Source organism: Euleptes europaea, chromosome 13 (genome assembly GCF_029931775.1).
Source record: "Euleptes europaea isolate rEulEur1 chromosome 13, rEulEur1.hap1, whole genome shotgun sequence".
NCBI lineage: Eukaryota > Metazoa > Chordata > Lepidosauria > Squamata > Sphaerodactylidae > Euleptes > Euleptes europaea.
The window spans coordinates 47,022,921-47,039,533 of NC_079324.1; the positions used below are offsets into that span (position 1 = coordinate 47,022,921).

General features: G+C 45.7%; 1 protein-coding gene across 1 annotated transcript in view; it reads left to right on the forward strand.

Moving 5' to 3' along the window:
- Positions 1 to 16,010, forward strand: part of DTX1 (deltex E3 ubiquitin ligase 1) — a 48,837-nt gene extending 32,827 nt beyond the window's left edge. The window contains exons 3-9 of the mRNA XM_056859286.1: positions 7,524 to 7,585; positions 8,718 to 8,879; positions 10,107 to 10,168; positions 10,991 to 11,149; positions 12,324 to 12,485; positions 13,703 to 13,792; positions 15,771 to 16,010. Coding sequence (XP_056715264.1) covers positions 7,524 to 7,585; positions 8,718 to 8,879; positions 10,107 to 10,168; positions 10,991 to 11,149; positions 12,324 to 12,485; positions 13,703 to 13,792; positions 15,771 to 15,995 — 922 coding nt within the window. The 3' untranslated portion in view covers positions 15,996 to 16,010. The remainder of the gene's footprint in view (positions 1 to 7,523; positions 7,586 to 8,717; positions 8,880 to 10,106; positions 10,169 to 10,990; positions 11,150 to 12,323; positions 12,486 to 13,702; positions 13,793 to 15,770) is intronic.
- The last annotated feature ends 603 nt before the right edge of the window (positions 16,011 to 16,613 follow it).

A 16,613-nucleotide genomic window follows, 5' to 3' on the forward strand; every position in this document is an offset into this window, starting at 1 on the left:
GGTCCAGGGTCCATCTTGGAAGATTGCATTCTAATCCCAGGTGCCTGCATTGGGCTTCCTCAGTGATGGTGGGAAATATACTCTGCATGTGCTTTGAGCCATACCCTTATTTAGTATGACAAAGCAACTGACAATTGGTGGCTAAATCTTGCCTCCAGAAGGGCACTGCTTGGCACTTCCCCCAATTGAAAGAGATCTTGGGAAATCAGAGGCTTTCTCTGAAATAAAAAGGCATATTAAAGAGATTGAGTATGCTAGCACATTGTTTTATGCTTGTCACATTTGCTCATCTCAGTTTTTTTTTTAATTTCTCCCCCACGTTGCTGGCCTGCTTATACCTATTTCTTGACAACTTGTTTCTTAAGAGCTTTTTTTCTTGCTAGACCGAATGCTAACCCTTCTATGGTTATGCAAGGTAGATACATGAACCTACCATATTCGGAAAGGACCTGCCCGTGTTTGTCTGGTTGTTTTGATTCTCTACCACGCGTGCTCTTGAAATGTCATTTTTACAAGGATCTCAGATCAAGATATATTTATTCCTCTTCTATCAGCTCGGACTAGTAACTCAGTGTCTGAGCTAATACCCTGTTTATTAAGCGACAGCGCTCCTAAGGTTACATTGGCAGTTGCAAAGTTTATCTCAGTCCTTATATCCCTTAAACAATAGATTTAAAATTATGCTGCTCAAGATTTATGAATCAAGGTGCTTCTAAGGGGGAAAGGAAAGGAAAGGAAAAGGCAGCAACTGCTAAAAATGGGCTTTGCTGGAAGGTCGCTTTTCAGAGGTTAGGGTGGGATCAGAGCCGATGCTCTCTGTGCATTTCTGAAATTGGCTCTCTGGTGAAAGTACTTGCTGGCTAGAGCTCTGCTTGGATGACCTTCTGCAGATGCTGCCAAGGGCCCCGCTGAGAAGAAGGGGAGATTATGGCTGTTACCGCACTAGCGATGTAATAAGAGTTTGAAAATGTTATAAAAAATACTGGTCACACTTTCTATGTATTCCCACTGATGTATTAAGAGTTTGAAAATGTTATAAAAAATACTGGTCACACTTTCTATGTATTCCCACTGATGTATTAAGAGTTTGAAACTGTTATAAAAAATACTGTTCGCACTTTGTTTGGCCCCTTTAGCTGTGAAGAGGCCTTCCAACCATTTTTTAGCCGTGGCATCCAAAAACCCTTTTAAAGCGATGTTTTTTATAACATTTCCAAACTCTTGATACATCGCTGGGAATACCTAGGGCGGTAACAGCCATGTTGGATGCAGCTTGTCATTCAGGAGCGGGGAAAGTGGCATTTGCCCCAGCTCTCTCTTGTACATTTCAGATGTAGGTATTAAGTGCCTACAGCCTTTAAGCACCGCAGTAACAAGTGACTGGCTATGGCCCCTGTGCTCCCCCCCACCTGCAGATTCTCAGTTTAAAATGCAACATGGGAGGAAAATAAAAGCGGGAGGGTGAGAGAAATTAAAGATGGGGCATACAGTGGAATCTTAAGCATTAAAGACGGGACATACAGTGGAATCTTAAGTACTTTTTTGCCATCAAGTCACGACTGACGTATGGCAACCCTGTAGGGTTTTCAAGTCAAGAGATGTTCAGGGGTGGTTTGCCATTGCCTGCTTCTGTGTCACGACCCTGGTATTCCTTGGAAGTCTCCCGTCCATCTGACAAGATCATGCTGGCCTGGGGCTATCCAGGTCAGGGCACGCCAAAGTAAACACCATTGAAAATATTGTCGAAGGCTTTCACGGTCAGAGTTCATTGGTTCTTCTAGGTTATCCGGGCTGCGAAACGTCAGGAAAGAAAAGACCAAGACCACGGACACGCAGCCCGGATAACCTACAAGAACCAACAAAAATACCATTGAATTCGATGGTATTTATTCCCTAATGAATGTGAGGTTAAAGAATAGGGTTGCCACCAACCTGGAGGAAAAATATCCTGCCCCTTTAACAGGGGCTTGCTGGGAAGTTATTTACCAGCTGATGTTGCTGACCTCCGCTATGAAATGCTTCAGCTGCCTATTTCCATACATTAAGGCTCTGTTAAAGGGGCAAGACATTTTTTTCTCTAGGTTGTTGGCAGCTCTAATAAAGAACCAAGGGATGAGGGAAAAGCAGCGTATGTGTGTGTTTTGGGCTGAGGGAGTATTGTGATAGGAAGAGCATGAGGCAAGTGTGACGTTGTGAAAGCAAAGACGAATAAAGAGGGGGAAGGTGGAATGATCCAGACTTGTGCTGTGCAAAACCGTGAACAGAACAAACATCGATAGTTATATGTGAAGGAAACATTGCCAAAACTAATATTATTATTGTTAGATTTTTGAAGAAAAATAAGTAAAAAAAAAAAAAGGAAGCTGACAGGTATATTCCCCAACCCCAGGAAGTCCAGCGTACCCTCCAGTATTTTCCCAGCGATAATTCTGTAACAGTTCAGTTCTAACACCAGATATTACTTCCTAAATAGAAGTAGCTAGAAGGTTCTTTTATGCCTGCATTCTACTCTTCGCTCTGTAGGATCTAGGCCTAAACAAATTTAAAAGTCAAGGTGTTCTCTTGGTTAAAGTTACAATATAAAAACATAATTACATTACAGTATGGAATCACTTATTCCACCACCTTATCTGTTTGTGAAATGGCAAGCATTTCACACATAACACCTTATCTGTTTGTGAAATGGCATCATAATGCCATAGCATTCATGCATGAATTTGCACATTAGAGATAAAAAGTGTCCCCATTCTCCTCTACCACCAGATGTTATTGTTATTATTATTATTCCAGCGTTCTTACTGGGACTCAAGGTGGATTACACGTATGATTTTTAAAAACTTCTTTGTCATCAGTAAACCGATTATAAAATATGATAATATCAGTCAATCAGTAAGCCAATTACAAGACTCCTAGTAAAACAAAATAAGGCAGGTGGGCTGGGATTCTAGAACGGGGGGGACAAAAGAAAAACAACAATATAAGCAAATATATCTGTTTCAGGCAACAAAACCATCAGTGTAGGAAAATCTTTGTCCCTAATAAAAATCACCTCCTGAGCAGATCCATTACACTGCAGCTGTGTTCTATCTAATTGCTGAGATCCTAGGAGAATAGGGTTGCCAACCTCCAGGTACTAGCTGGAGATCTCCTGCTATTACAACTGATCTCCAGCCAATAGAGATCAGTTCACCTGGAGAAAAATGGCCACTTTGGGAATTGGATTCTATGGCATTGAAGTCCCTTCCCTCCCCAAACCCCGCCTTCCTCAGGCTCTGCCCCAAAAGCCTCCCGCCAATGGTGAAAAGGGACCTGGCAACCCTATAGGAGAAGGTGAGAGCTCTCAGGAACAATATTTTGAAATGTTCCCCCCAAAGGCAAAACAGGGGATCCCAAGTAGGGTGGGAAGGCTTCTTTAATATGTTTTCAATAAACAAAATAGGAACAATGATTTATCAGGAGCATGTTCCACAAAATACGCAGTGCCTTATCAGCGAGCTTAGACTAGAGCATGGCTCTGTACAGCTGGATGACTCCAAATTAATGGGACCTTTAGTATTTGGCTTACATTCACATTTACAGGCAGGTGAGATAAATAGCACTTACTAAAGGATTACACCAGAAGGGGAAACAGCCTGGGCTGAGCCATAAGATAGCGCTGAACAACGTTGATTTCACCCCCCTCCAGCTGCGTGTCCAAGGAGGAACAGACCTAGCGGGGAATGGAGAGCCGCATGAATTCCCAGATGTCCTTATTCACCAACTTTGTGTGGGTGACACTGCAAGAGCTGAGCCAATGGCTGGGGAAGTCTTACCGCAACATATTGAAGCCAGAGTTCTCAGAGCCAGTAGCAAACAGAGTTACAGAAACTGCAGCCTGCCTTTAACCTTAAAAGGTAAAGGTCCCCTGTGCAAGCACCAGGTCATTCCTGACCCATGGGGTGATGTCATATCCCGATGTTTCCTAGGCAGACTTTGTTTACAGGGTGGTTTGCCAGTGCCTTCCCCAGCCATCTTCCCTTTACCCCCAGTGAGCTGGGTACTCATTTGACCCACCTCGGAAGGATGGAAGGCTGAGTCAACCTTGAGCCGGCTACCCGAAACCGACTTCCGTTGGGATCGAACTCAGGTCGTGAGTAGAGCTTCAATTGCAGTACTGCAGCTTTCCACCCTGCACCACGGGGCTCTTGCTGCCTTTAATCTTAGTTTTTTTTCATCCTCCTTTGATTGAATGTTTTGGTTAGGCTGGGACGGATAAAAAGGCAAGCAAGCTATCTTTTCTGCAGATCTTTTGTGTTTTAGGCAAATATCTCATTTGCCTGCCTCCAGCCGTAGTAGATCCTAAAGGACTGTATGCAGCTGGTTGTGTCTTTGGTGATAGATAACAGAGACAAATTTTGCTTCCCACAAAGCTGTTTTGCATCTGTTCCGCCCCTCCCCACAAGTCCTAATCTCCCTGCTTACTCAGGGGGCAGGTGACTCGCTGCCCTTTCTCTGACGTGCCCCCACCCCCAGCTGCGAGAGTGACCTGCTGCCCTGGCACTTTCAGAAAAGAGATAATGCTCCTCCGTCAAGCCAGCTGACTTGGTAATCTAGACCCACAGCAATAGCACAGCCTGTGTTCCTCCTATCTGGAGCCTAGGTTTCTTTTCTGGAGGGTGGGAGACAGGCCAAGCCAGAGACAATGAAGATCAAGCTTGTAACTGGATGAGTTCATGCATGTGTCGAACTCAGTCACCCCAGCATGTGGGGAGGGGAGCCAAAGCATCAGTTCCCACCAGAGCTTCAGTGAAGACAAGATCTGGCCCTGCTGGAATAACCAAAGGGGACAAAGGTGCTGTTCCTGATAGTTTCCAGATTTTGTTTCTTAGTAGCTAGGCATCCATCTCCTTCTTTGGAGGATTTTAAGCAGAGGCTAGATGGCCATCTGACAGCAATGCTGCTTATGTGAACTTAGGCAGATCATGAGAGGGAGGCCAGGAAGGGTTGTGTCAGTGCTTGGTTCTCGCGGTCCTTTCTTACATGCCCAGGGAAATGCTGATAGCGTCTTTGGGGTCAGGAAGCAATTTTCCTCCAGGCCCGATTGGCCAGGGATCCTGAAGGGTTCTCCTCAGGCTCCACACCCACAATCCAGGTATTTCCCAACTTGGATCTGGCAACCCTACTGAAGGCCCAAACCCATTGCGGTGGCTGGAGAGCTTGGGTGTCTTTTGACACAGAGGCTTTTTCACAGTTTGGGTGCTGACCAGCAGCGGCCAACTTTCTTTTTTTCCATTTGTTGTCTTGCCCTGTTTTCTTTGCTGTTCCTCTGTGTCTTCTCAAACCACCTTTGATCTGATTTGGAAACACAGAGAAAAAAAACAAACGGACAAATGGAAGGACAACAGGATCCGAGGAGCATGCCTATTATCTTGGGTGCTGTGGAACACAGGCAGGATGGTGCTGCTGCAGTCGTCTTGTTTGGGGGCTTCCTAGAGGCACCTGGTTGGCCACTGTGTGAGCAGACTGCTGGACTTGATGGGCCTTGGTCTGATCCAGCAGGGCTTTTCTTATGTTCTTATGAGGAAGTGTGGAGAAAAACTGCTGCAGGTCAATACCCAAAGCACTGGAGAGCCTTTGTGTGAAAAGACCTTGGACTCCTCTGAAGTTTGTGTGATGGTTTTGGGGGCCAATGGCAGGCTGAGCTGGCCTCAGGCTAGAAACTGTTGTGGGAGCTCAGTTGCCTTGGATTCCCCTGAATCACAGACTAACCTAATCACGTGGAGATCCACTAAGGAATTGCAGGGGTGTATATGGATTTTTGGGAGGGAAGGCACATGGTATAGCCCGGACCCGCCAGACCTCGGAAGCTAAGCAGAGTCAGTACTTGGAAGGGAAACCACCAAAGAAGACTCTGCAGAGGGAGGCAATGACAAACCACCTCTGCTTCTCATTTGCCTTGAAAGCCCCTTGCTGGGGTCACCATAAGTCGGCTGCAGCTTGTCGGCACTTTACACACACACACACACACACACACACACACACACACACATTTGGATTTGTAGGAGCTTACTCTCAGCTTTTCTCAAGCATGCTGAGGGTTTTGTGTGTGAGTGAGTATAGTTGGTTGTCTCTGAAGTACTGGACACCCAACAATTCTCAGGGGAAAACTGGAGAAGAACCTATTGGTATTACACCTAGGATCTTACAGTAGCTGTTGGCTTTTCAATTTTTTTTATTCAACATCTCAACCTAAATTGGCTCCTAAAGTGGTTCACAGACATTTTAAAAAAGTACAAATGATGTTATAACTCGGTACAAATGTCTTTTGGAGAGGGGGTTCTTGGGTATACCTGGATAGTGCCTGTCTGCTTCCTGCCCTCCCTGTATGGTCCCATCAGTGACATTTAGAAACTGGTGGGTGACGGAATTTCCATTCCCTGGGGAGTCTATGACTTCACTGCTGGCAACTGTGCAAATTTTCTGTGACAATTTGTTTGGATTTAGTTCCTTCCTGTTCATAGTGCAAATATTGGGTTATCTTATTTGGATTACCCTTTCCGCCTTTGCTGATTTAGGGCATTGTCAACTCAGCGAGCATGAGTGTGCTTAGGTCTTTATGTTTTTCTGCAAATCTAGAGATTACCCTAGCATTGTATCACACTGTATCTAAGAACACCACACCCAGGTGTGCAAAGACCTATAGGTGCCACATCATGTGGATTTTATTATCCTTACCTGAAGACCACCCATACTGTTAGATATATGATTCCCCTCCCCTGAAAAAAACCCAGGATTGTTAAATTCTGGTTTAGAATTCTGACTTGTGTGAGGAAGCAAACTCCAGTTTGCCAAAGCACCTATGTTTGGACATCACTGCATAAAGTACTTAAGCATTGCATGCGAAAGGAGGGGGGAAGTGGGAGGAGCAAGAGGAATGAGCACACACTGCAAACCAACGGTGATTGTGTCCAACACCAGCAAACCATGGTTTGATTAGAGTGTTTCTGTCAGGATCAGGCGTCTGTCCCTAGCATCCTATAAGCAAACTCATCCAGGCAGGTAGCTCTGAAGCAGTAATACTTTATTAGGAGCGAAAAGACAGAAAAGACTGCCTACAGGCAGGTGAGGCTGGTAATGGTGAAACATAGGCAGGTTACATGTTTAAAAGCACTACAGGCTGTGAAGGTAAACATGGATAAGCAACCCCGAGATAAGCGATACCCAGGAAGGGGAAGACTAAACATTAGAGCGCAGCTGTGGAAAACAGGACGAGTGAAACTGTACACAGAGTTTACAGGCATGAGAACCAAGGACTTGCCGTGTAGCCAGAAACTGGCCTACTCATGTCAAGAGCCTTTACTCCTGCTAACAGCAAAGGCCTGACAGTTTCATGACATCTGAATGCAGCCACAGTGTGCATTGTGGTTTACACATGAGTTATTCCACTGGACCTATAGTTGAGGACAGCTATGGTGGGAGCCTGCACAAGATTTTTTTTAAAAATGTCTAATCTTAATTCAGAACCCTTCTGTTTTTCCTTGCAGGGTTCCTGCCCTCCCAGTCAAGAACTTGAATGGAACTGGTCCAGTCCACCCTGCCTTGGCAGGTACGGGTAACATAGCTGGTGCCACAAAGATGGCATCATTCTAGATATTTGGAGGTGGAGGAGCACTTGCTCAGCAGTGGGAATAGGAGATGGGATAGGCTTGGCGAAGCCCAATATGATTTAGGTTTTATCTATAATATGACAAGCTAGAGGACATACTTAGTGGATGTTTTGGTCAGATCACCAAACCAGAGCCTGAGGTCGAAGAGGACGCTGTAGCTGGAAATCCACGGCTCATGGTGAGCAAGTTGTGTATATCCTTTTTTGGATACTAGACACATATCTGGTCTTGCCTCTGAAGCAAACTAGTCTTGGAGCTTCCAAAATAAATCTGTAAAAATGAGCAAATTTCATAATCCTTGTTACTGGGCATAATGAGGCTGAGCCAGGAGGTGGGATTTGTGGTCTAGATTTCAGTCTAAATTCTGGAAAATCAAATTTTACCCAGTAAAATAAACTGGATTCTGTGACGGATTTATATGGTACAAATTAATTACACATTTCCTATTTGCATAATTTATTCTGTTTTGCAAGGCACGGGGAAGAACTGGACTGCTGAAATATCTTCCCTGTGCCCACTAGAAAATTTTATTCAGCCACCCATCTCGATTCTAATATTTTTAGCTGACATTGCCTCCATAATTTCAAACACATGTTTACATGCAAGTGGACTAGAAACTTCTGTTTTCAAAATGATGTGGAGGCCAATGTGGGTGTAGTGGTTAAGAGCAGTAGACTCTTATCTGGAGAAGCAGGGTTGATTCCCCACTTCTCCACATGAGCGGCGGACTGTAATCTGGTGAACCGGGTTGGTTTCCCCACTCCTCCAAATGAAGCCAGCTGGGTGACCTTGGGCTAGTCACAGCCCTCTTAGAGCTCTCTCAGCCCTAGCTACCTCACACAGTGTCTGTTGTGCGGAGAGGAAGGGAAGATGATTGTAAGCCGGTTTGAGGCTCCTTAAAGGTAGAGAAAATTTGGGTATAAAAACCAACTCTTCTAACATTCTCAGGGAGCAGAATTCTGCAGCCACTGTGAAAATTCTGCATCTTTTCTGAGTTTCATGCGTGGTCTCATGACTTTCATGTCGACCTTCTGTCTTGTTTCAATTGCTCTTCCCTTTCTCTGGCCATAGGAATGACAGGAATCTTGATGTGCGCTGCAGGTCTGCCCGTTTGCCTCACTCGAGCTCCAAAGCCCATCCTGCACCCACCACCTGTCAATAAGAGCGACATGAAGCCGGTGCCCGGTATCAACGGCATTTGTCGGAAGACCAAAAAGAAACATCTGAAAAAGAGTAAGAGACGCCTTTATCTGTGCTGCTCTCTCAGTAAGCTGCCTACCTTGGCTTTTAATAAAAACTCAGCTAAATGTGATTGCTAGCATTCCCTTGGGTTATGTCTGCCAGCAAAAGGGAAGTCTATATTTATTTTTAGGAGTCCATAAAATGTACCTGGGATGGTCGGCATTCTTTTCTTGATCCCATTTGAATGGAGAGCGGCTGCCAGTCAGAACAAATAGTACTGATCTTGACAGACCAATAGTCTGGCTCAGTCTAAGATCGCTTGATGTGTATTCGGTATATGTAGACTTTAACTTCTGACCCAAAAGGAGAAATGGACTTGCCCTAGAATGTGGGGCAATTATCATTCAAAGAATGGCATCTCCAGTTCTCTGAGGGTTGTGCCAAATTAAAAGGTATTAAAATTATTAAAATTAAAAGCACCGGGTCATTATTGACCGATAGTGTGACATCACATCACGACGTTTACTAGGCGGACTATGTTTACGGGGTGGTTTGCCATTGCCATCCCCAGTCATCTACACTTTATCCCCAGCAAGCTGGGTACTCAGGCTACTTTTCCAAGTTACTCTTTCCCTAAATGGACACCTCTGATGCTCCAGTGAGGAATTGTGCACCATAATCTAAGTTGAAGAGGGATGGCCCTTGTATATTCTCAGGGGAATACTGTATTCTGCAATCTGGGGACTGGAAGTACATTTTCCCTGCCAAGGATTAGTTGTCCTCAGACAAAGTCTCTGAGGGAGAAAGATGTATAGCAGTAGCTGAGGAAGAAAAATTGATTGGGCTTTTGACTGACTCTGAGGGGAGGCAGGCAGCAGGCCTTCCCAGTCTTCCCTTCTCCATGTTATTTGAAATGATAGGATATTCATAATGTCGCAAAGTTCATGTGTAGGTAGGGTTGCCAGGGTCCCTCTTCGCCACCGGCTGGAGATTTTTGGGGCGGAGCCTGAAGAGGACGGGGTTGGGTAGGGGAGGGACTTCAATGCCATAGAGCCCAATTGCCAAAGTGGCCATTTTCTCCAGGTGAACTGATCTCTATCGGCTGGAGATCAGTTGTAATAGCAGGAGATCTCCAGCTAGTACCTGGAGGTTGGCAACCCTATGTGTAGGGTGGAACCAAAGTGGGATGTAGAATTGACATTGTTGGGGGATGTCAAAAATGGAAGGGGTCTGGGGGCATGGGCATGTCTAGTTACAAGCTTGTTCTGCCTTGTCTAGGCAAGAACCCTGAGGATGTAGTGAGACGATATTTCCAGAAAGTGAAGAACCCCCCTGATGAGGTGAGTCTTTCTTCACACACACAACCCGGTCCCATGCTTAGTGGGAGGTACAGGAAGAGTGAGCAAGGGGCTAGAGACAGCTGTCTTAGACCGTGCAACCAAATTTGATCTCATGCTTCACTGTCTATAGGCAACAGCATATTGTTATGGCCGCATTACCATCCTTCTAAAGATGGGGAGAAAAGAAATATCTGTTTAGAAACTGTATGCGACTGAAAAATCTGATGTGCAAGTCACATGTTACGGTTGCCATGGGGATGTCATCCAAAATGGTCTCCCTGTTGCTTATCTTGGGGCAGCTATTTTCAGTGACATTCATGTGGCAGTTGAGCTGCCTCTTGGATGTTTTAATCTCTGCTGGCTACTGGTGCAGGTACAGAGGCTTTCAGTTGTGATGACACAGATCATGAATTTCTATAAGTTACAACTGGGGCAATCATTGCTTACTAGGAAGAGGCCATTTTTGTTGGCATACTTGTTGCTGCTGTGACGTGTGCTTAAGGACATCGCTAAGAAGCTCAGTATGTCACATGGAAAACTGTTCCACTACATACTACAGGAAGGGGATGGTATTATTGAATCCCCCTACAATAAACGTACACATTAAAAAAAAAAGACAAGACCTCTTCCCCTGATATCTAAGGGGCAAACTACCCAAGACTTTAATCCTGTTCACTTGTTACACGTTTTCATGCTTTTCTCTGAAGCCATAAGGACCAGAAACCTGTCAAATTATTTTTAAATGAGGAAGCCAGAATAAAAGGTACTCCATTCACCTGCTGTATTTACTTGCTCCCATCCCATATTATCTCCTCACAACAGGACTGCACAATCTGTATGGAGAGGCTGGTGTCTTCATCAGGCTATGAAGGCATTCTCAGGCACAAAGGCGTGAAACCAGAGCTGGTGGGGAAGTTGGGAAAATGTGGACACCTGTACCACCTTCTCTGCTTGGTTGCGATGTACAATAATGGCAATAAGGTAAGGAGATGGGGGAGGAGGAATGATTTGTCTTCTCCGTGCCAGCCAATGTGCATCTGTTTTAAGGGAAGTGCCTTCAGGGTGCTTTTTGGTGAGAACAGAGGCGACCGCAAGGATGAGAAGCTGTCTTATCCCAAGGTCAGACTAACATTCTGAGTCATCGATTGGCAAGTAATAACTTGCCCAGGCTCAAAACACACACACAGGGAGGCATAAAGATCATGCATGCTTTATAAAATGCAAAAGGCTAGCTTGTGAAGCCTCAGTTTGTCTTGGGGCTATACAGGAGAGAGGGAGGTTAACCCTTCAACTGCCACACTGTTTCACAATTCAAAATCAGATCACCCACACTAGCAATTTAAAGGAAAAGATTTGTTCAAGGACATAATCGCATGTGTTTAAAATACCAATAGTAGCTCAATGGAGCTGGTATCAGATTTTGTAACTTAATTGAGACTGATGGGATAAACCCCTTCTCTGCATAGCTCTGAGGCAAATTGAGACTGCACAAGCCAGCAGTTTGTATTTTGTAGATGGACCAAGATGCATGATCTGAGACAGACCAAGGCCTTTCTTGGTCAGCCTCTTGAAAGCTACACCAGCGCTGAGGATAGAACATGAGCTTTCTAGATGGATGGCGTGTACTCAGTCACCAAGCCAGTAGTTTTCAAACTGTATTCCTGAAAAGCCTGGAGATCCCTTTGAAGTTATTTCAGGCCTTTCATCTGTAAGATCAATAGACCAGTTTTCCTGGAAGACAGCTTGACCAATGCCTATCATTATAGATTTTGCTCTGAAATGTACAGCCAAAGAGAAGTGTTGTGTGTCTTCCAGAGTCCACATGGATCAGTGGTGAGATTCCCCCTGGTGCTCCTTAGGACATAGTCCAGAATCTTCTGCAGTTCAGAGGGGTTCCTTAGCTAAAGTTATTGCAGAAAGGGTTTCCTGAAACCCTTGGGCTCTCTCATCAAAGCTATCTCATTGCATTGATGGTGGATGTTAGTAGCCAATGGTAGGAAGATGTAGTCCATGTTCAGTTCTTTCATCCGTTCCTAATCCCTCTTTTCTCTTTCTTTGTGAAATGGGTCAGATGCTAGCCTCTTACAGAAGCCCCTTGAGGTCCCCAAGGAATCAGCTTGCCTCCTTCTCTGTATTTCTCCCATTCTTTCAACAGGATGGCAGTCTGCAGTGCCCCACCTGCAAAGCCATCTATGGGGAGAAGACTGGGACTCAACCGCCAGGGAAAATGGAATTCCATATTATCCCACATTCCCTCCCTGGCTACCTGGACTGCAAAACCATCCGCATTGTGTATGATGTTCCCGCAGGAATCCAGGTGAGAGAGGAAAAGGGCTGCGGAACAAAGGGAGGATCAGAAATGTCTGTCTGTGTGTGTACGGGGGTGGGGAGATGCCTACGAAGTTGCATTTTAGATCTTTTTCTATTTGGGGGAGTGCCGGAACCCTCTGAAGGACAGTGACCAGGTTCAGATGTCACAGCCAGGCTGCTGGAGCTGTGCGCTGGTATGCATCTGGGAGGCACAAAGCTCCCATTGCACATCTGATAGAAAGTCCTCGTGTCATCTAGCAACATACGCAAAGACTTGTGTAATGTGTCGCAGTTCAGCAGGAAGTGGGACAGGCCCTTCTTCTTTTACAGGAGTAGTCAAGCCACAGAGCCCTTGACTTGGTGATCAGTACAGCCTGAATCAATACTCACCTGCATAATACATTCATTTGCTTTGCTTCATCTTTTCTCTCCTCCTTCCTTTCCCATACTGTGTTCCTTAGTCCTTACTGCCTAGGCTGGCTTCTGCTCCGGCCTTGTCAGACCCCAACAGAGATGGGCATATGGTTGGATTCTGTTGAAGAGTCACTGGGGGGAATACCTTTTGGCCTCCCAAACCATCTCATGGGCTCTGTTTGCAGCTCTGGCTCCTTCTTTCACCAATTTTCAGACCTTGTAAATTCTGCACACTTATGAGCCCCGTGGCGCAGAGTGGTAAGCTGCAGTACTGCAGTCCAAGCTCTGCTCACGACCTGAGTTCGATCCCAACGGAAGTTGGTTTCAGGTAGCCAGCTCAAGGTAGACTCAGCCATCCATCCTTCTGAAGTGGGTAAAATGAGTACCCAGCTTGCTGGGGGTAAAGGGGAGATGACTGGGAAAGGTACTGCCAAACCACCCCGTAAACATAGTCTACCTAGGAAACATCGGGATGACGTCACCCCATGGGTCAGGAATGACCAGGTGCTTGCACAGGGGACCTTTACCTTTTTAAATTCTGCACAAGGTCTGCTTTAACAATCCCAAGAAGGAAGTCCCTGGGCTTGGTGGTCAAAAAGAAAAATAATTACTACAGTGTATGGGTTTTGTGTGGCTTGTAGAATGTGGGTAAAAGGAGAGGGCAGCCGCTATAGCCTTATTAGCTGCTTCATTGTGGATTTGAAAAGTATAACATTAACTTCTGGGGGATAATCCCGTGTCAGTGCGGTGGGGGATTCTTATGATCCCTGTTGGTGAAGCACTTAATTCTCTGAGCTCTCTCTTAACCAGGGCCCAGAGCATCCCAATCCTGGGAAGAAGTTCACAGCGCGAGGCTTCCCACGACACTGCTACCTTCCTGACAACGAGAAAGGCAGAAAGGTAGGTGGTCACCTCCCCCCTGTCCTTTCACCCCATGCAATTTTCATTTGCCTTGCAGTACAGCTTTTCTAGGCTTGCTGTGAAAATCCTGCTTAGCCTCACAATGGGATTTCTGAGAGTTTACCACATGTTTGGAAGCATATGTCCAAAGCCCAAAAGAACTAGAACCTTGCAAGCTTTTTTTTAAAAAGGCAGTCTAATCCTAAACAGAGTTACAAGAGCCCCATGGTGCAGGGTGGTAAGCTGCAAAACTGCAGTCAAAAGCCCTGCTCACGACCTGAGTTTGATCCCAATGAGAGTCAGTTTCAGGTAGCTGGCTCAAGGTCGACTCAGCTTTCCATCCTTCCAAGGTCAGTAAAATGAGTACCCAGCTTGCTGGGGGTAAAGTGTGGATGACTGGGGAAGGCACTGGCAAACCACCCTGTAAAACATAGTCTGCCTAGTAAACGTTGGGATGTGACTTCACCCCATGGGTCAGGAATGACCCAGTGCTTGCACAGGGGACTACCTTTTCCTAACTCTGTTTAGGGTTGCACTGTAAGATACTCAGGATGCTTGATATGGGATTTTGCTCCTACTTGGTGTGATTTGGAAAGCACATAATACATACATAGTTGGAGTAGTGTTCCATCAGAATAGAAGTGAGATGGCAAAAGGATTGGGGGACCAATCTGTCCCTCTGGTTAAGCATGCCCCAGTTCTTTTGCCTCTCCAAGACAGAAGTTTGGCAATGTAACTTCTATTTCATAGCAAGGCTGGGCCTAAGACATGTTGGTACCCTAGACATAAAATCTCAGTGGCACCCAACTTCCAATACAATTCCCCTCTAAGCCAGAGATAGCCTTTATAGATAGATGGGAGATATGGTTCAGTGATAGAGCGTCTACTTTGAGTGCAGAAGGTCCCATTCTCAACCCCCAGCATCTCCAGTTAAAAAGATCCAGGTACTAGGTGATGTGAAAGACCTCTGTGACCCCAGAGAGCCCCTGCCAGCCTGACTAGAAAATTCTGGCCTTGATAGAACAAGTTCTGTCTCCAGTATAAGGCAGCTTCCTGTGTATGTATCACCTATTAACAGTTTTTATTTGAATAGGTCTACCAAAAAAAACCCAGTTAATACGAGTTCAAAAGATAGTGTCCAAGATCAAAGAGTTCAAGATATAGTATTTCTAGATTCTGTATGTCAGAGCTTACGTTTATGGCATGGGTTTGCAGCTATCTGGTTACCGAAGAATAAGGTCTGCCAGAAGGGTCCAAATTTTCCTTTTTTCAACACACGTTGACATCTGTTTGATCTCTTACATAAATGCTTCAGTTCAATGACCTCTGCACCATAAACAAAAGCCTTAGTAAGGGATAAATAAATGCTCTATTTATTCATTAACAATATATTTTTTTCTCCTAAAGAAGGCTTGCGGCAGCTTACAAGAAGTGTCCTACAAAAATATTTTTTAAAACATGCAAATGCTAAAAACAGAGCCTATAATCATAATTGCAAATTATGTTGCATAGCAGGAATCAGACTTGACCGAACCTTTGGATAGCATTCAGATTTCCAGAAAGTGTTTATTTGCTATACTTTGGGAAATGCTTCATCATTTAAAATCAGGGCATTAGACAAGAACTGGTCACGCTAACAGTACCTCATGAAATGTCTGGCAAAACTCGTCCATCAGTAGTGGTGTAGAGCAGTGGTTCCCAAACCTTTCGGGCCACCGCCCCCTTGGTTCCACAAACTCAACCCCAGTGCCCCCTACCCTATCCAACACCACCGTTGAAGGGGGCCCGCCTCTAGCACCCCCCTGCTGCCCCCTTGCCTCTTAGTGCCCCCCAAGGTAATCTCACTGCCCCCCAGGGGGTGATACTGCCCACTTTGGGAACAACTGGTGTAGAGTGAGGGGCCTCCTGATGGATCAGATTTACCATCAGAGTCCACCTCTGTTTCAGAGGGCTTTTTGATTTTCTGTCTTTTGCTCAGGCTCTAAAACTCTTGATAGTCGCATGGGAACGCCGACTCATCTTTACCATCGGGACATCCAACACAACAGGTGAATCCGACACGGTGGTGTGGAACGAGATCCATCACAAGACCGAGTTTGGCTCCAACCTCACTGGCCATGGCTACCCTGACCCCAACTACCTGGACAACGTCCTGGCTGAACTGATGGCCCAAGGGGTCTCCGAAGCCAGCCTGAAGGACTGAGGAAGCATCTCGGCTCACTCCTCCCCCCACACTCTGCCATCTTCTGGGTGGAAGTGTGGACACTGCCTGCGTCCGTCTGCCTGTGTGTGTCTGTCCGTCTCTCCGCCTCTCCACCAGCACTTGGAATAGATCCCCGTCACTTCTCACGTTGCTTCCGCTGCCTTGACTTCAGATGACCTTCGCACAGCAACGCCAGGCTTACTAGCCACAGGAGACCCCGGGGGATGCACCTCTCCTCCTGGATCAGAGTTGCCATTCTTATCTCTAGGTTTTCCCACTGAAGGGACAGTAAAGGGAGACCGCAGGGAACTGTGCAAGTGAGCAACCAATGCAAATGCTCAGCTGTTTCGTTTTTTTTTTATATATATATATCCTTGGCAAACTGCAATATTCCTTCTGCCCCAAATGTAATATAGCACAAAAATGTGCACACAGATGCTCTATATTACATATATTCACTTCTTGTATAGGATATCCTATGTAATAGAAGAGGCGTATGAAACCAGTCGCGTGACTGTCGGCGTCCCGGCCTTCGCTGTCTCACCCTGCTCTTCTCCCGTGGCTCGTTCCTTGTGGCTCCTCATTTCTTTGTGTGACGATGCCATTGTCACTTTGCAG